The 20,681-nt window shown below is 31.2% G+C and overlaps 1 protein-coding gene and 1 long non-coding RNA gene across 4 annotated transcripts in view; one reads left to right on the top strand and one right to left on the bottom strand.

Moving 5' to 3' along the window:
• The first annotated feature begins 5,869 nt into the window (after positions 1 to 5,869).
• LOC132714907 (uncharacterized) lies at positions 5,870 to 8,794 on the top strand. Its single transcript, XR_009623627.1, has 2 exons — positions 5,870 to 8,197; positions 8,333 to 8,794. It is a non-coding gene; the product is annotated as an uncharacterized LOC132714907 (long non-coding RNA).
• Positions 8,212 to 20,681, bottom strand: part of LOC132714906 (uncharacterized) — a 32,132-nt gene continuing 19,662 nt past the window's right edge. For 2 of the 3 annotated variants that reach the window (XM_060697823.1, XM_060697824.1), the window contains exons 2-13: positions 19,412 to 19,679; positions 18,993 to 19,217; positions 18,387 to 18,503; positions 17,735 to 17,913; positions 17,041 to 17,185; positions 16,475 to 16,780; positions 15,952 to 16,136; positions 15,679 to 15,787; positions 14,758 to 15,069; positions 13,609 to 13,746; positions 11,457 to 11,481; positions 8,212 to 10,573 (exon numbers count right to left, since the gene is read on the bottom strand). In XM_060697823.1, the coding sequence (XP_060553806.1) occupies positions 10,561 to 10,573; positions 11,457 to 11,481; positions 13,609 to 13,746; positions 14,758 to 15,069; positions 15,679 to 15,787; positions 15,952 to 16,136; positions 16,475 to 16,780; positions 17,041 to 17,185; positions 17,735 to 17,913; positions 18,387 to 18,503; positions 18,993 to 19,217; positions 19,412 to 19,556 (1,899 nt within the window). In that variant the 5' untranslated portion in view covers positions 19,557 to 19,679 and the 3' untranslated portion in view covers positions 8,212 to 10,560. Of the gene's footprint in view, positions 10,574 to 11,456; positions 11,482 to 12,521; positions 12,537 to 13,608; positions 13,747 to 14,757; positions 15,070 to 15,678; positions 15,788 to 15,951; positions 16,137 to 16,474; positions 16,781 to 17,040; positions 17,186 to 17,734; positions 17,914 to 18,386; positions 18,504 to 18,992; positions 19,218 to 19,411; positions 19,680 to 20,681 lie in introns of all 3 variants that reach the window. The other variant, XM_060697826.1, reaches the window with a different exon arrangement.

Raw genomic sequence — 20,681 nt, 5'->3', positions numbered from 1 at the left:
AGTAACACGCCTGTTAAGTTTTAACCAGCTGTTAACAGGTTCATTCAATCTCATAACTCCCTATTCTGTAATTTGCAAAATGGCGTCTGAATTACCAGAGTCTAAAATAATCATGTTTAAAAAATAGGAGCAACAAATTTCAATATTAACAAAACTCTTCTTCTTAAGGAATTGGTAAATGGAAATGTTGATTGGTTAACTCAAATTATGACACATTTCACATTATTCACATATATACGATATGTACACGGCATAAAAAATGGATGCTTACACCACATATGACATCAGGCTTGACGTCATTAAACCAAATAACGTCAGGAAAATTGAGTGAGACTAAAAAAAAGGATTGGAGCATCACATTCAAGTATATACCGGACAAGGCGCTTGAATGATAAAATGCTAAAATCTTGCCTTTTTACCCAACGGAATGAACTTTAAAAGGTCTAATTCATCTTTTCACACCGATTTTTGTATGTAAATGCATGAAAAATGTAATAATCGGCGAAAAAAACGATATTTGTTTATTTTGTGATCATAAATTTTGCAAGCGTCTAGAGGTACTGCTACAATCCTGTAATGAGTTAATCCAGGAAAATTACTTCTACGCTATAAATTATGTAGTTGGGTTTATTATGCAAAGGCTTTGTAATTTATTAACGATACAGGTCTATCGGCGTGATTATATTCCTGCGCCCATGCATATTATTCTACAACAAAGCAATCAACAACCTAAATTTACCAGTGACAAATTCACGGAAACCTGAAAATAGGAAATACACAAGGTAAGTAGCTGTAGGATATAATCAACAAACAGAGCAAGCGTGTATTGAAAAGTACATTTAGGTCAACCTTAAAGGTAGGCTAAAGAAGACCAGGCTTTTGTTATGTTTAGGCTTATAATTTTCTAACATACATGTTGCTGGAAACTGGCAATTAATGAAATCAAATTAGATGTATAATTCAAAGAGAATAATCTCTTTTACAATAATAAACATTGAACTTTGACCTGTGATTATTTACCATGTGAGTTGATTGAGGATATAATATAATTAACACTCTGAGAGATCAGTGTCGGAAGCAAAAATAAATATGTTTGAAGAATAGATTTAAAAATAATCGTAACAAAATCGTAACCAATTATCGTTACAATTTTTGCTTGGATTGATTATTTTTTAAGATATCTCAGAATTCCAATTAACACTAGTTAGAAAATAGTGATGTAGACCTAATATTGTTACAGAAAAACATCCACGCATAGTTGTTTTAATAGACACTTAAAATTGAAATATCTTATTTTATTCATTCAAAGTATAATTGTGTGTTTTAAACCTGAACAAAAACAAATAATTTATGGTAATGATTAAATACATTTAAAAAATGTCATGTTTTAATTGAAGAAATTTCAATTGGAGAAAAATGAACTATAAAGAATTGGTTAAATTTGTTTCTTCATTATATCTTTTTTGATAATTTGCATATGTTTCATTTAAATACGACTGTCAATGCATAAAAATAGACAACACACATACAGAAACATTCCTAGGATTGCTCTGTTAAATATTAACGGAGGTTCAATCCTCGATTAAATTAACAGACAGATTCAGCCGTTAAAGTTAACGTTAAAATGAGAGTTAAATTTGAGCAACAGAATTTAACACAAAGATTAAATTTAAATGTCTTAGTTTATTTAACAGACGGTTAAATTTAACAGAGCTTTGAGAGACTGGCCCAAGGTGAATATCGATTAGATGTGGGTCAATTATTCCATATGTGTCTGAGGGAGTCATTTCTCTTTAGGTTAGTCATATTCAATGGAAAAAAGTGGTTACTTTTTATATAGAATAATGACTTGGGGTCATTTTGTTAATGGGGTCACTTTTCTCCATTACACTAGTGTATGTTTCACTCATAGAAGTTTTGAGATACCGGCATATGCATATTTTATTTAAATTTACAAATGTCGAAGTATATATCACTCATTTGTTTTCGAGTTCTCACCAAGTAAGGTACATGTGTATCACTTATATAGAAAACTGTATACCAGCATAAAAAATGTATCACGAATTCAGATGTATTTATCCCTAGATATGTGTTACAAATTTTGAAGTATTTATGCCGATTTAGGGATCAATCATTTTGAAGTGTTCGTACCGAACAAGATGACGAAATGGAGTGCAGGAGGATTATTGAGATGAAGAAAAGTATAGAGGTGGATTCTCTAGATGGAGAAATGGAATGCATGAGGATTATCAAGATGACAAAAAGTATAGAGGAGGATTCTCTAGATGACAAATGGAGTGCAGGAGGATTATTTGGATGAAGAAAAGTATAGAGGAGGATTCTCTAGATGACAAATGGAGTGCAGGAGGATTATTTAGATGAAGAAAAGTATAGAGGAGGATTCTCTAGATGACAAATGGAGTGCAGGAGGATTATTTAGATGAAGAAAAGTATAGAGGAGGATTCTCTAGATGACAAATGGAGTGCAGGAGGATTATTTAGATGAAGAAAAGTATAGAGGAGGATTCTCTAGATGACAAATGGAGTGCAGGAGGATTATCTAGATGAAGAAAAGTATAGAGGAGGATTCTCTTGATGGAGAAATGGAGTGCAGGACACATTTTGTTTTATTATAATTTAAAAATAGTGTAACGGAAGCAATGCAGTGTACGATTCATACATTAATATGATTTTAATATCTGACAGGAAAATTTTACTATATTTGTGTTCGCGATGAAATTAAGAATGAATAATAAGGCCACTAAAATTTGGCATATATGGTTGATTCTTTTATGATTTAACTTATGCTTATATTAATTATGAAATGTATTCATTTCAAATAAGTGACTTTGACTTGTATGTGTATATAATTTAGTATTGTAAATAACTTTTTCAATCCTCAAATTTTTACATTTCTGCTGCTTGAAAAATGAAGTTTCATATTATACTTAATGCTAAATTATCAGTCTATAAAGTACATTTTATCTTGACAAGTTTGTAAGGATGACTGCACCTAACCCATATATATTGCAAAATGTTTATTTAAAAATTAAACATTATTACAAATGCATACCTTATTTAACTGTCAGCCTTGGTTTGATCATGCGAGAAACGTTGTGATAGTTTATATACCTGTAAGTTAAGTGCACAAATAAACTGTGTTGGTTATTGCCTTATTTGAACTGATACACTAGGAAAGTGGTATAAAAACATTTATCATCAGAAGGCATATGCCTTATACCATTTAGAAAAGCTAAGATACTGTTGCACTAAACAATACACATAACACCATGATAAAGGTGTGTCCGACGGAGCCATCGTATGATTGCAAACAATCCATAGCATTTTTCTATGAAATCAATATAGAGTTTGGGTACTTGTTCACCACACTTTTAAGTCCCATTATGATTTATTATTTTATAACGTTGAAAATAAAACATTTTACCGTCAATTTAATTTCGTTAAATATGATCAATAATAAAATTGTTTGAAGGCCAATAATTAACAAAAAAGTGTTTTTATTTTTATTTCCCAAAAGTTTACGTTTTTTATGTATTTATAAGTTCTAAAAAAGTTGCTAATTGGCCGATTACGTGAATGATTTTTGGCAATAAGTACATTTAGTGATTTAGTATTTTGCATGGACGTCATAATACTTCTTTGTTTACATTTTGCTACTTGTGAAACAAATAATTTTGTTGTATTAAGCGCGACTTCATTCAGGTAACATTTTTTTTTGTTTGGTAATATTGACCTTAGACTCATTAATGTATGGGAGGGTTTTCGTTAGATTTCGTAATTCATTATAATTTACGCTTAGGATTTTAATAACTGTAAAGATCTCGATATCAAATCAATAAGAACTGCTCGATGGCCTAAGTGATAATTACGACGGAATTGTGACCACGTAGTTGCTAGTTCGCACCTTTGTAGTTTTCATATACTAATAGTTTTATTATTTATTTTAATTATTTGAAAGATTTGATGAATCGTGAGTTTCAATTCACGCATTTTTTAAATTTCATAATTATGATAAATACATATTTATTTCATTTAATTAATTTCAATAAGTATGACTACATAGTGATACGCATGCACAACACACAAGGTCAAGTTTTGCAAAATATAATGAAATTCATTCATTCATTTGAACTTCAATTGCAGCGGTGCTAGTGAGGCAAGTGATTTCTGGCAATTCTAATTTTATACATCGTTTCATCATTCATTTAAATATCCATATGGTTTACTTCAGAATCTGATAATTACCATTAAAGGTCATTGGATATTCAAATGTCTCAGGTCAATATCGGTAAACAAAAGCATACTCCAAAGCCCATATTTTAAAGTTACAAAACTTACGTTTGCTCTATCTAAAGAAATGTATACGTGTTTGTTTCTAAGGCATAAATGAATAGAATTGAACGATATGTGTCAGGATCGTATTTGTTACTCAAAGTGGCAAAGATTTGCAGAAGTATTATGGAAGAAGTTAACTTGCATTATCACTATAGATTACTTGCATTATCACTATAGATTTAGTCACAATGCAAGGGGAAAGATCGGGTTCTCATTCAGCGTAGGTACGTACATTCGACATTATGTTATCATTGCTAAATATGTAAGGAATGTCAAAGTGTTAATATAAGTCTACAATGTTATATGTTTTAAACACAAAAAGACGGGAGAAATGCAATCATACGATTTATTTTGTATAAAATTCTAAATGCATTTTACGCAGAGTTAAGTTTAAGTTAGGATAAGAGAAATTTCAATGATTTTTTGTTGTGAATGATATATTTATAACTTTTTTAACTCAAAAACAGGTTTATTAACGCATTTTGGTCGCATTGAAGCCTATCACGTGCGGCGATGCGGTACGCAATCCACACAATTTTCTACGTCATGTATTGTGAAATACTTACTGTTATGAAAACTTACTTAAACTTAACTAGAACGATAAACGTTACATTGAAAAGCTGATGACTGAATTAAATGAGCCGCGTCATGACAAAACCAACATAATGGGTTTCCGACCAGCATGGATCCAGACCAGCCTGCGCATCCGCGCAGTCTGATCAGGATCCATGCTGTTCGCTTACAAACCCTATTACAAGTAGAGGAACTGATAGTGAACAGCATTGATCCTGATCAGACTGCGCGGATGCGCAGGCTGGTCTGGATCCATGCTGGTCGCAAAACCATCATGTTGGTTTTGTCGTGACGCGGCTCAAATTGCTATTGGTGTGTCTATGACTTGAAATTTGAAATTCATATTATTAATCTGAAAGTGTTAAGGTTTGCCTTTATATGCATGTAAATGACCATCGTTCATTTTGATGAAGACCAATTATTTTTAAATATGCTTTTATTATTATTTGTTGTGTCCAGTTTGCGTGTCCAAAATTCAACTTGTATATTTGAGCCATCTTTGAAAAACTTGCTTCTTTCGTAGTTTTGGCAATCAGGGCAGTTTTAATGAATAAGTATTTTGTATCGAAGTCACATATAATTTCACAAGAATTTAGTCAATGGTAACCATATTTATAAACACGTTTGCCCTTGATGATGAAAGAAAAAAAGAAGATAAATTCCTTGTGCATAATGTACCTTTAAGTAGCAAGATTGATATTCAATGGGATATATGGAACAACGAAAACAGGTTGAAATATTTATTCGTATTTAAAAGCAACAACAAAAACAGACATGATTATTGACATCTTATAAACCTGTAAAATAAGTGCACTAAATGTGGTTCATATAAAAGTCATGGTTTAGCAAAGTTAACATAAAAATACTCCCTCACCCACTTTAATGCATTGGGTTGAAACCACTATTAGGTAATTGCGGTTTTACCTCTTTAGTGAAACATTTGTCCCAAATCTTAAGCCAGCAAGATAAACAAGTTGATGCCGTGCTATTATTTTACATGCCCCTTCATTTCCACTTTCTTGAAACAATTACTTTTAAGGCAAAAATGGGCACCAAAAACTAACACTCTTGCACCGAAATAATTTGATCTGGTTCAGTTTACACGGCAATACATTTGATACTTTAAAGTCTTATTCACGTTTTAAAGCTAGCGATCTGAGAAAATTGGCAAATAACTTTGTTGATGTTCTGACCGCATAATTATGCGTCAATATATAACAAACATAGCTTAACATGTCAAATTTTAATATATAAAGTTATCAATGCAATTTTACAAGTTATCTTAAATTTGAAACATTAAAAACACAACATAAAATATAGTGTATCAGCGACTATGATTATTTCTTTGATAGCAATAAATAATATTTATCAGTTCTAGCATTATATCATTATGTTGCCATTATTATCAACAACTTTGAAAATATATACTTAAGGACAATGAAAACGCACGCCCGCACTATATGCATTTTATTACATAAAAACAAAACACTTACGATTCCATTAGATATATATCATATCTTTAATACAAAACGCAAACTTAATAACTGAAAATAATTCAAAATGTTTGAAATCAAATGTACAGCAGTAAATCGAAGAAGCTAATGTGAAAATCACAAAATCACACTTTTTAATCACAGTACTGCAAACTTAACAAAGGCAAAAACCAAAATGAAAATCGAAAACAAAGTCACTCCTAAATGTCTATTAGTAATGTCTCCGTCGGGATCTTTAGAAACGACAATGTCCTCCATCAGCGTCTCTTACAGATGTAAATCGTCGCCTTATAGACCTTACGGTGCGGATAGTCGCCTATGGAATCTGACGCCATTCGGCCAGTAGTGTAGAGCGAAAACGCTGGTGAAGCCGAGTAATTGTAGACCGATGGACACCAAAACGTTTGGCGCTTTTTTTTGTACGATAGACCAGACTGAATCTGTCCTAAATCAACACAGCGGTTATTTCCTTGTAAAAACTTTGCATACAATTTGCTAGCAAGTCTTCAGTAGTGTTTGAAATTTAGCACCTTTTATAGAGGAAAAGTGTGTATATGCAATATCCAATTGAGCTTTTACGATTTCTAAAACTGACCATTGGAATATTTTAATATTCATCTTCATAAAGATTTAATTACTCATTTGTGTCTAACATTTCTAGAAAGGTGTGAAAAACAAGTTTATAATTAACAGTTTAAAAAAATTCATTTTATAAAGTAACCATGAATTGGTTCAATCTGTTTTTCTTTTGAAATCTTATCACAATTAGCCAAAAGTGTTACTTTTGATTTTTCAGGTACTGTCTTTATAATGCAATAACTTCATTAAAATGCAACCATTCTTCATAACTTTGGTATCTAAATGACCGGAATGCATTCGGTTTTATGAAACAGATAAAAAATATTTAAAAGAGATATAATTTACTTGTTAAAATGCAATTATCCCGACCGTGCGTTTTCATTGTCCTTAAGTTTAGTTTGGCAATAAAATTTACAATTCTGAAATAATGTATTTCTGAAAATATCAGTAACAAATTTAACAATATGTCAGTCGTGAAATATTGTATAAAATAGAGAAAAACGGAATTCCTAAAGATCGCACAAAACGCCAAAATTTAAAAGGTTGCAGGCTCTGCAGTTATAACTCGTCCTAACAATATACAGGTCTGCAGATATATAACTGCCTAACAATAAACAGGACTGCAGTTATATAACTGCCTAACAATAAACAGGTCTGCAGTTATATAACTGCCTAACAATATACAAGTCTGCAGTTATATATCTGCCTAACAAAGTACAGGTCTGCAGTTATAAAACTGCCTAACAATATACAGGTCTGCAGTTATATAACTGCCTAACAATAAACAGGTCTGCAGTTATATATCTGCCTAACAATATACAGGTCTGCAGTTATATATCTGCCTAACAAAGTACAGGTCTGCAGTTATATATCTGCCTAACAATATACAGGTCTGCAGTTATATAACTGCCTAACAATATACAGGTCTGCAGTTATATAACTGCCTAACAAAGTACAGGTCTGCAGTTATATAACTGCCTAACAATATACAGGTCTGCAGTTATATAACTGCCTAACAATATGCAGGTCTGCAGTTATATAACTGCCTAACAAAGTACAGGTCTGCAGTTATATAACTGCCTAACAATATACAGGTCTGCAGTTATATAACTGCCTAACAATATACAGGTCTGCAGTTATATAACTGCCTAACAATATACAGGTCTGCAGTTATATATCTGCCTAACAATATACAGGTCTGCAGTTATATATCTGCCTAACAAAGTACAAGTCTGCAGTTATAACTCTGCCTTACAAAATACAAGTCTGCAGTTATAACTCTACCTAACAATTTACAAGTCTGCAGTTATAACTCTACCTAACATATACAGGTCTTCAGTTATAACTCTTTAACCTTACGATATATCCGCCTAGCAATATGCTGGCAATATTATACATCAAAGACATAAGTCTCGCCTAACATCTTATTCCACAACAACAGCTTGGCAATATTTCAGCTTGGCATTGATATATATTAGCTTACCAATATAATAATTGTATTTGGCAATATGAAACAGCCTCGTGTATCAGCCCTAGGCGTCATTTACACATAAACATTTCCTCATACATCATATAAAATCCATTCATCTAGGGGACTTGCAAGTATGGTTAAATACAAAAACTTAAATATGACCGTATTATCAACCTTACATGACATAACAAAATGATGCACAATTTTTTAAAAAGTTCTTCGCCGAAAGTTACACAAAATAAGAAAATATATCATTGCATGTTAGTTTTGAAAGCACGATTTTAATGTAGTTTCTAGAGTTAACCATTTCAAAGGCACACAATATGCTATTGGCTATAATAATATTAAAGAACGGTTTAAATCCATGCTATATATTGGTGATATAAGGCACCTAATTGAGTCAATATAAATATACGTACAGAATCCATTTAAATTGACCATAGATGAATGTTCCTTCCTAGCATTTAAAAAATAAATTCTTGACATAAGGTCTGTCAAGCAAAAAATAATTTTAAAGAAAACTTTATACTGATCTGTCTTTCAATTTATTACAATCTGCGATGAATATTATAAAAAGTGAGATAAAAATTGTCATAATATCCGCTGTTTTATTGAATTAAGTACGTCCGACATGATTATTAAATTTGTGAAGAATTCAAACAATTAAATGTGCATAAACATGTTTATTATAACTTAAATACAATGTATTCATAAATAAATATGGCAAGCAGCAAATAAAAGCGAGCATTCTGTCAAAGTTTATCGTAAATGTACAAACTAAATAATCCACCACCGTATACAAAATAAGCACTTTTTTTGGTTTGTCTACATTCGGGTCCTAAGCGTTACATGTATACTTAAACAATTTTTTCTGAAGGTCTCTGCAAGCACTACTATTCGAGCACTAGTCAATCTTTTAACCAATATAATCATAAAAATTTATAATGAACAAGCGAAAAGATACAAAAACGTTTTTAATATTTTTGAAAATTCTAAAATAAATGCAATTTGTGATAACCCCGCTAATACTGATAGATATGTACACAGTCCTTATACATGTATATTCTATATATTCTAACAAAATCAAAACATCACATGAAATTTTACTTATACCAATACTATAATATATTTCTATTTATATATATCTTAAACAGTTTGATTAAAAATCTCATAAATTATTCTCTTTCTTATCCACCTTATACGAATTATTCTTCGAGGACAATCAAAATCAATGAACCCGAATAGATTCGAAAAATATTATATTTGGATGTAAGTGAGAAGAGTAGAATTTCACGAGACATTATTTATATTATAATTAAAGTAAACAACATTATTTATTCAGGCAAGCCATTATGTAAGTACTCCTTGCTTGAGCTATTTCTTTACGACTACGTATTTACATAATTATATCTTCAACAATTGTTTTATGGTATTTATATATATAAATTTATCGGAAGTTTAGCAAAAAAAAATGACCAAATTAAAGTAGATGATTGTACGCTAACTTTAAATTCTTTAAATATAGTTCATTTCGAACAGCTTAACAGTATAAATAGAAATTATATCAATAATTTATGTACACTATACAGCCATGAATTGTTGTAAAAGGTCTGAGCTTATAAAGGCCTTCTTCTTATAGATTACAATGTATAAAATACAGTTCGGCAGTATATGTGACTTGCTTGAAATATATTTGATTTTAATCCTTTTTATAACTTCGATTACTTTGCCTGGTAATGTTTCGAAAATATAGAAATATGACAATACATTTATCTTGAAACGCAATTTTATCTTTCGTTTCCATAACGACTATGCAACATACTTAAAGTACAACACGTTTAAAGTACAAATGATATTGAAATTGATGTTATGAGAATATTTGAACATTCCATTCCGTCGTTAACCGAAACAGTTAAATTATGTAAATAAACAAGTTGCGATATCTTAATTCTAAAATCAAACACCCTGGTGTGTTACAAAATATTGCACAATAATGATAATCTCGATCGAAATGTTCAGCAAAAGGTACCATTCCGTTGAAGACGTAATTACTAGTTTTTATGGTATCTTTATGTTATTTAGATTTCTTCACATTACATACCTGAAATAAAAGAAAATGAATAAAAGTGTGCCTTGCAATAAAATTATTTATGTATTATTATTTTTAACAAACACAAGCGTAAACAAAAAGACGTATTTGTAAAAGATAGTACTTGTCAGTCTAATGACAAAGGTTTCTTGCCGACAAAACGACAAAAACTTCTGTTTTACAAATGAATATATGTTGCCCTAATTTCTTAAAATGGTGTAAAATACACTTTGAAGTGATATGGTGCCCTAGCTTGACCCCCTTTTTTTCTTGAATAAAATCAAATAAAAAACGTCATGCTTGTGTATGTTTTATTTTCTAAGTCTAAAGAATGATTCTCATAGTCAATCAATTTGACTTTGATGGGATGAAATCCTTAGTAATATTTGCTGTGTTATTAAAGAGTTGAATTTCAAACGTTCACTATTTTATTCCTCTATGCCACATTTATTAACTCACTTTGTTGCGTAAGCTATTAAACACGCATTTGTAATGAGGGAACAATAAAAAGGTATAGGTGAAAGATCCTGTCCTTGCCTTTAAAAAAGATGAAGTCACACAAGTTACTTAAATTTGACGTTAATAGTATCTTTTTTCGTTTTTAACCAACAAGATAAAGATCATAATTATGGGGACTCTCCAGCTTAACTGATGACCTCAGGTGACCCCTTCGTGCACTTTTTTATACACGTGAGTAGAACCGATAGTGGAAGGCAAACCCACTGCAGTGAGGGGCAAGTGGTTTGAAGTCGAACGAATGATGGAGATCTATTCATAATATACACAAGGGTGTATATTTAATCTATAGCTGACACATTACATGAAGATAATTATTTTCTAGATTTATATCTGAAAAAATATGGATAACAGAGAAATACTTTTAAGAAGAACTTACGATTTACTGCTGTTGAAGCTCCCACCTGCAAAACAAAACAAAAACAAGTATACTATATTACCACTACATTAATTTGTCATGTATGAAAAAATGGTGTCAACAGCATATGAACAGTTAAAACTGAATCACCAAGTTAGACAGACTATTCGTATTTGTTTTTATTTATGTAAATTTATGTAAATTAAGAAATATTTTAAGATTCCTGGCGTTGTTAAGGGGGTCTTTGACATTTTCATCATTTTTGTCCTTTTAATTAAATGGTTTAATAACAGTTTTAGGTCTACTTTCATATTCTGAAATGAACGATCAAAATTATCAAAATATAAATCCAAGAAAGTTTTTTTTTATTTGTTTTTTTCTTCTTGTGTGAAGGGCAATAACACCCGTATCACGCAGACACCTTTATCCCTTTATATTACTTCCCTTTATATGTAACTAAGTGCGCTAAATAAAGAAATAAATGAAGAAGATAAAAATAAAAAGGTAAAAGAAAACATATATATACATGAATATTCATCTAAATAAATGTAAATGTGTAATTTGTTTCAATAACATATTTCATACTCTAATACATTTATGATAATGCGTCATTAATTATTTTATGTTTTTTCTAATGGTAAGCCTAATATATGTTAGTAAATTTACACCTCTTGGTGAGAAGAAATGTATTAAATTGCAAATAAATAATGAAATTCATGTTGAAATATATGAAACTGAAAAGTGGTCATCATATGGCATCCAGCGGTTAAATAGGTTGCAAGTACTTCAACTTAATGCACCTATCCCCTACACCCCGCATGGAACATTCACTTTTTTATTTTGCAACATATACCCTGCTGTTGTGGCTGGTTTGTGTCGAGGACAGCGTCCTGTGAACGTTGCCTTTGTCTTGCTGTTTTTGTTCTCAATTTTATATCTACTCCCAAGAAGGAACTTAAGTATTAGTATTGAATAGTTTAATACATGCTGTTCCAATTTGAAATGTTTAGACTTAACAGGAAACAATAGACTTTGAACTTATTTCATAATGAAAATTAAAAGCAGGGGAATTATTGAATAACTTACTTTTCTACTGAGATGCTGCCAAAATTAAAATGTTTGAAGAATGTTCATTTCGAATTTTTTTAAATAGTGTTATCTCAAAAATATAAAAAGTTCGAGTAAACAGCAGCTAGAACTTACGTTTTGAATTAAATCAATTAATTGTCATAGTAACTTAGTATATATTCTATTTACAAGAAATGAATTGTATTACAACCTGTAAAATATTTTGTTTCATTAGCAAATTATGTGTTCTAAATTTGAGACAATTTAGCATAGAATCGAAAATACTGGTACATCTTACATTTATTGAAACTGAGGCAATAAAGCAATAAAAAACCAACTAGTTAAGAAAATTACATATAGCTCTATATACAATCAATCAAATAATGATTGTAAGATATAACACAATTTTAGGAATGTCCTTGAACTGTAAAAAGTGTTGCAATTAAAGGTAACATATTTTGCGATTCAGTTATATCATCACGGATTAATTAGCTTGATATACGTGTTTTTTTTCAGGGTGGTTAGAAATATGATAATGAAATAGAAAAAGACGAATCCCTAAAGAAAACCGAACACGGCAAAGTTGAAAGGTTTGATTGAGCCTGTTCATGGACGGTAGTAGTTATACATTTTTCCACATAAAGCTGACTTGCGCTAGGAACTCTTATGTATTATTTATTTAGTTTAGTAACTACATTTTTCATTCAAGAAATTTTCACTTCTGATTTAATCTACTTGTATCTGCCCTGTTCCCGGTCATCGTCTGCCTTGTCTGTCTTTTTCGATTGATTTCTAAGACTAAATGACACAGAAGGTTTACCGAAGGACTTTAACTGATTCCACAACCCTTAACATTCTGAATAGCACTCAATTGAACACTGAGCTTTACTAAATAAACGTTCGAAACTACAAGCAAAGCAAATCGTTGCTTATCTGGAAATTAATTCGTAGTAAACTAACATATATAATGTATCTGCGATATTTTTTCAAACAACTTATTCATTTTTCTAGCACACCATCTCACCTTGTTAACTTAGATATACTAGTATCATGTTACAAGTTTTTATTATAAAGAAACTAAAGCATTTTGTTATAATTTACTTACATTTCCCTCTTTTCACAGCACACACAAAAATGGTAAGAATGATGAGGAAGACACCAGCTGTGGCGAACACGGAGATGAGGATGGCGTTTCTATATTTCGTCATGCTCACCATTTCCTCCTCAGATGTTACGACTTCTTCTAGAAAAAGGATAAATAAAGTTGTTCGGCTCTAATAATTATGATTAATCAAGAAAATAATTTTGAACAGATTCAGAGAATCGAATTATTTGTTGTTGTTTTTTTGTGTGTGCATTACAATGAAAATAAATTCTGGAAACAAAGTGATCCCTCGGAAGCATTAATCACAACAAAATTACAAGAGAATTGCAAACTCGGTTTGATTGAGTCTGTACATGAGGGATAATGAATACGTGCAACATCCCTCACGCCCCCTAGCACCGGCTTGAGCGGTACTCAATTCTCAACACTTAATAGTGCTGGTACAATGATCCCGAAGGACCAGAAAGTATAACAACACTGAAGTGAAGTACGGGGCTTAATTACTTAATTATGGGTTATTTTAAGTTAAAAAAGAAACATTCAATTGTTTACGTTGAATATCATTCTTTTACATTTGATCACGGACATTGCATATCGGGAGAGAACAGTTTTTGACAAGTTTAAACAGGTATCACACAAGTGCACCATGAACATAAATGAAATCATGGATTTTAAAGATATTTAATTATCTACGCTGAATACTTTTTGATAACGGACCAGACATATCGGGAAAGGGCGTATAACAAGTTAAAACATGTAACATAGAAGTAGAAAAAATAATTCCGGGTACTAGTTTAAAGCAGAAAAGGGTGCACAAACCTTCAATCATAGCCATTAAAGTTTTTATAAAAAGAGGCAGTACAAACAAGCTGATTCCCCGGAAGCGAAATTTAAAAAAGTTGCAATGGTTACAAAAAAAATTACAATAAAAAATGCTTCTTTTTTAAATTTAGCTTAATTATATGATAAATGGAATATTAAAATTCGTGTAGGTTCATTACAAAGTTAATTAAACTCGTTGAATAAAGTAATATAATGCTCGCCACAGACTTGCGTAATATGATTTTATTCAACTCATTCAATAAATTTAGCATTCAATATACACTCATTTGATAGCCTCTATATATTTAAGCAACAAATAACACTTACTGTCCGTTCTAAAAGAAGACTTTGCTGTATATGATATTAATCCATAATCATCCACAGACTTTATTCTAACTTCATATTCACAGTCAGGATCAAGGTTACTTTTTTTGAAACCATAACTGTAAGTTGTTGATTCTTGACCAGGTAATGTATCGTCATAGGCCGTGTCCACCTCTCGCCATGCTTCCTCGTCAACCTTTTTGTACTGAATATAAAATTTTCGAGGTATATCCGGTGCATCAGTGCCGGTTTTAATTTCTATGTAGAATTTATCAGCGTCGAAAGTAGTTTCCATTATAGGCTCAGCAGGTTTTTCTACAATGAAAATAGTACAGACAAAAACTGGAAATAGAAAAATATCTTAATAGCAATAAAACTCTGGGACATTGCCAACTGGATTTGATTTTTTGTCCGTTAATGAACCAAAAAATACAACGAAACGAAGATGAAGTACGCATCAACTTTTAATAGCTCTCATACTTCACTATACCTGCCATACCAAAACAAAAACAAAATAAGTTTGAACATTGCCAATGACGAACATATTAACATAAAGAAATCGCTATAATTAAACAGACAACATTCAAACCCGAAAGAAACCAATCAAACGGTAAAATTAAAGAATACAATCGATTTGATTGAGCCTGTCATTATAATTTCCCTTTCATGCCATGAAAAGGAACTATAGTTCCAAAGTAAAGAAAAGTGTGTGTCATAAACGTGAAAACAATAGACAAAACCAATTGAAATTGAAAGGAAATCAAACGCTATGTGAATGACGCCTATATACAGAAATTAAATTGTTTTAATGTACTATATACGAGTATAGAAGTAAAAATTCCACTATTTTCACTCAGGCTTTGCTTTGTCTCGCATTATAAATGTTTAAGGAATACACTTTATTATAAGATATAAGTCACGTACCATATACTGTTAGTGTAGTTAATTTAGTAACTGCTTTACTTATATCTTGTAATTGGCTCCAAGCTTTGCATTCATATGTAGTTGCATCTGTGCTTGATATATTTACTACCTAGGGAAATAAAATATTGAAATATAGAGTCTAATTTTATCCAAAATAATGATGACAAGAGTAATTAAATGGATCTTTGTCACATCACTTTTCTCCGGAAAGATGAAAAAATAATATAATGATAAATACATTAAATAATTATGTAAAATATGTTTCTTTTTTACCTGAAGATAAAATATATTTGATGGATCATCCGTGTTATTGCTTATATGCACAGACTCTTGGCCTTCCATTCTAAACCAGGCAATATATGCGACAGGACTACTGTCTGCTATACATGGTATAGATATATTGTCAGTGGTGTAAGCCCGGTAATGACTTAGCTGTGGAGCAAGCAATATTGGCGGATCTATAAAAATAAAAACACATTCAGAACACATGCTCTAAGACTCAAATAATGTTTATAAAAACATTTTCAATGTGAAAACAATTACAAAATGTTTCCTGGCGTAATGATCCTACCTTAAGAAAAGGAAAGACAAAACTAATAAGAAGATATCTAACGAAAACTGGCACTAGTGTAGGGATACCTTACCTTCTTTAAATGTGTTTTTTGCCATAATGACAATGTGATAAATTCAAATAGTTTGTATACAAGTTGAAAAGTAACAAAATAATGAAAACATGCAAAAGTGAACCGTAAATGCATTAAATTACAACAAAATAAATCAAGTCTGTCAATCTTACACTGTATATCTAATGTCACCATTGTGCATAGATCTGGATCAGCGCAACACGACACTTCCTGTTTATTCATTGTCCGGTCTGCGACAATGTCTATGTCTTGAGATACGTTTTTACCATCATACATTTCATCAACTTCAACAACAGGATACGTGCTATTTATTTCCGTCTTTTCAGACCCAATATACCAGTTAAGTTTTTCTGCTGGATTTGCAGCATCAGTTGCGCAGGTTAAGGTCAGCGTGACCTTCCCAACGCTGTTTACAACACCGCTTGTGTTTCCAGAGATAACTATGTTTGTCGCTCGGTCTGAAATAGTTTCATAAAGAATAAAGATCAAAGTAAAAATCTATTTGAGCTTCACGAAATCCGTAAGTTTTATGATACCGTTTATTTGTACTAAGAAGCAATAAGGTCAGCGTGTGTTATTATTCTTTTATTATTGTTGTTAATTCTTTTCTGATGCCTTTTGGATGTTGTTCATTTTGTTCTTTTTATCTTGCAACTTCGTTGTTTCACTTAAAACAAAATATTTAAATAAAATCAAGGTCAGTTCGAAGCATACTTACACGGAAGACTGATTTTTGCTGGTGATGTTTTCGTCACATCGTCGCGATAATTAGACTCACAATAGATTGATTTACCATTGTCTTCTTTCTTTATATCATTGATCGTTATATTTGACATACATGTAAAAATATGAGTTGCACTATCCTGTAAAGAAATTGTTTACGTTTTGAAATGTCTGACGTCTTTAGTTTGATTGAGTGTTTTAAAACAATTTCAACAAGTACTGCACAGATGGTTTATAGGAGTTGCCTCCCTTTTCTTAAAAAAAAGGTAACAGCTGGTTAATAGATGTTGCCTCCCTTTTCTTGACAAAAAAGGTCTTGTTTTGATTGATGCATAGCCACCAATTTTAATTTTGTATTAACCCGAAAGAGTGTGTCATGTTGGTATAATTAATAATATGTAATATTGTTGATTATTGTGAACTATATTATGGTATTGATCATAATCAAAATACAAAACTAAATGTAAATAAAAAGATTTTTTAACATAGAAAATGTATTTTAAGGTTTTTAGACCTTATATCTTAACATCGTCTCGAATATAACATTCTACTCATAAACCTTCAAGTTCCTTTTGTAATAATGAGGCTGGTAGATATTTGTCATATCCTTCATTCGAGGAAGCTTTTGAAATTGCCGTATTTCCTACTTAAACATTGTCCATTTATCTCAAATAGACAATATGATTTACCTCAATACATTCAGGCTTGTCTTCCTCAATATTAAGTCCAGATTCCGTGATATTTTTATCATCTATTAACCATTTGAGTTGTGTTTCAGGCCTACTAGTCGTGTCACAGCTTAGCTTCATCTGGTTTGATGTCAATGACGGGAACTTGGAAATCGTCAAAGCTCTCATCAGAGGTGGTCCTGAAACGAGGAACAGATATACTTGATGATTGTTTAAATGGAAGAACAATAAATTTTAATCCTTAGCCTGCTGGCGGCAACTATTTATACCATGCAACAAGAGCATACCAAGATCACCTGGTATATCCATGCGGTCTGTTCATTGTCTGCATTGTTCCCTATTCAGCCAGTACATACTTTGAAATAAATTTTTAAAATGATGGAAGGTTTTGTCCAGAGTGAATAAGGTACAAGTCCGTTCTACAATATTCATGCTCATTTTCAAATGTATGTTTATATTTCCCTGACTTCCATAAAAGGTGTCATGTGATATCAATATTTAAAGTTATTATATCAAATAAAATGGGAATTTAGTTCATAAACTTAGGTATTTGCCATAAGCATGCGTAAACTAAATGTATAAACTACATGTATATTTCATTTGAATGTGTTATCTCTATAATACTAAAACACATAATATTGTTTATACTTACGCAATAAATATATCAAAATTGTCCCATCTGTTGAGTTTTTGTCCGGATAAGAAGCTGAGCAGATGATGTATTTGTAATCGACAGATCCATTTGCATTAAATGTTACACTTGCGTTAACTGTAAATGCAATTTTTAGAAACTTTAAAATGCAAACACTTTGACCGAGTTGTTCCTTTTTTACCGCTCTGATTTGGTCATGTCATATGACACTGTGAAAATTTCTATAGTACCGTACTAGTGGCTCACTTATGTATCAAATATAAGAAAGGTTTAACAACTTTGTTGTTGATTTTGATCTTCCTATCCATATTTCAATATTTCTAACGAAACAAAAAAGTTGATATATCTTGTACCAACAGAATAAAGTCAGTAAATGATAAGTATTTAAAAATATAGTATGTCTCTTCTGTTATGTCGCATATCATTGGTTTACAGAATTTCGTACAACGTAAATGTATTCCTTTGCTTAATATTTTCTAATCATACAAAACTTATTGTAAAAGATCTGTACAGCTGAAATTAATCAGGAATAATGAACGCAGTGTTTGGTTTTTTTAGGAGACTCGATGTGATAAAGTATGTTCATAAGAGACTGTGAATAGATACCTTGGTATGTATTTTCTTCTTTCATTTCTTTTATTATTGTCACGGGTCCTATAGCTGGTGCATTTGTGGCGTCATCATCAAATACAATAGTGACATCAGGCGCAGGATTGCCGCCATTTGCTTGACATGTGACGGTCATATTTTTATCAATCTCTCCTACTAATCGTTCAGTATTGGTAACATCTTCTTTGTCGACATTCAAAAAGGAAACTGTTACGTTATATGCTGTAAGTGAACATAGAGAAATTATAAAATCATTTATAATGTAGTTCTTCTGCTTCTGCATAATATCTAATGAAATACATTTGAAAGAACCAAATATCAATGTCAGATTCCATTGTTGTGATGGACACCTTTTACCAAGAAAAATAGATCTTATTAAAACTTTTTTGTTACAGAAAAGCGATCAATAAACTCACTTAGTACATTAATCCCCTCGGCAAGTCCCTCTTTATCACCAGAAGAACATGAGTATTGTCCTGTATGTTTTGTCTCCACACTCAGTATCTTAAGGTTCTTGTCATCCATCCCATTCAATGCCCGGTTCGTTGATTGTTTGGCCATCCGTTAAAGGTGTAGCTAGTGTAGCTGGACCAGTCCATTTCGGGAAAGTAACCCCCGGAAGTGGGCATACAATTGTTACTTCGTTGTTTATTTCAACATCTTTTGCTGTTACATTTAGTATTCCTGCAATAAAAATAATGAAAATCATATGCGGCTAATATAAATATAACACACCATGTTGACATATAACCTAGTTTGTTATTCTAATTTGGTATCATAGAACTATAGATGAATACTCCATTGATTTATGTACATCAGTGTTTTTTTTTTCAGAATATGCCAATTTTACACATGTATTTTTACATTTAAAACGGTTTCAGTTTTTCTAAATTTTACATTATTGTTAAAAATACTCCAGAAACGTTAACGGTATGATGCTTTTTTCCAAAGAAAAAATTATAAAACCATAGCTTAAAAAAAAAGAAAATTTTCCCCCAATTAGTAAAAGCTAAAGAAAAATCTTTAATGTATCATGTATTTTTTTTTAGATTAAAAACCATCTTGTGAACGTTAATTAGAATATTCATGGTCAGTTTTATAACACTAACAAAGATTGAAAGCATGTATCTGATGTTACATTAGCTACAAACCTGCAGAAATTAAAATAATGTTGTTTGTTTTTAATAAGCACGGGCATGAAATTAAATAACACGTGTATTCACTCATTCTAAGTTTACCTTCTTTTTCACATTACACTGTTTCATTCAAGATACAATCTACAATTAATCAATTTGTTTATATTTCATCACTGTAAATGTGCAGCTGTTATACCGTAAGCCTTGCGTTTGACATGTTTTGTATGATTTAATACAAACATCCAAAGCTACAGTTGAATCTTATTATTTCCAACGCATTAAAGAAAAATTAGATTTAGATTTTCTTTTTTTGTCTCCATTGTTTGGTTGCATATGGTGTCTTTTGTTTTTGTTCATAACGAAGTTACTGTTATTTCAGTTTTCAAAAAGATTTGCTGTCAAATTAGACGGGTTTAATTTACAAAAGACAAAGTAAATGTTCATATATCAAAGGCTGGGAGTCATTTTGATAACTAAGACGACATCTTGGCCATATTGATTAAGAAACATTCTGTGCCGTGTATCTTTTTCTTAATATATATATTTAAAG

This window comes from Ruditapes philippinarum, unplaced genomic scaffold (assembly GCF_026571515.1).
Source record: "Ruditapes philippinarum isolate M1 unplaced genomic scaffold, ASM2657151v2 ctg633_1_1_1_1, whole genome shotgun sequence".
Taxonomy (NCBI): Eukaryota; Metazoa; Mollusca; class Bivalvia; order Venerida; family Veneridae; genus Ruditapes; species Ruditapes philippinarum.
Note: the sequence above shows the minus strand (reverse complement) of the source record. Positions and strands in the feature narration are given on the sequence as shown.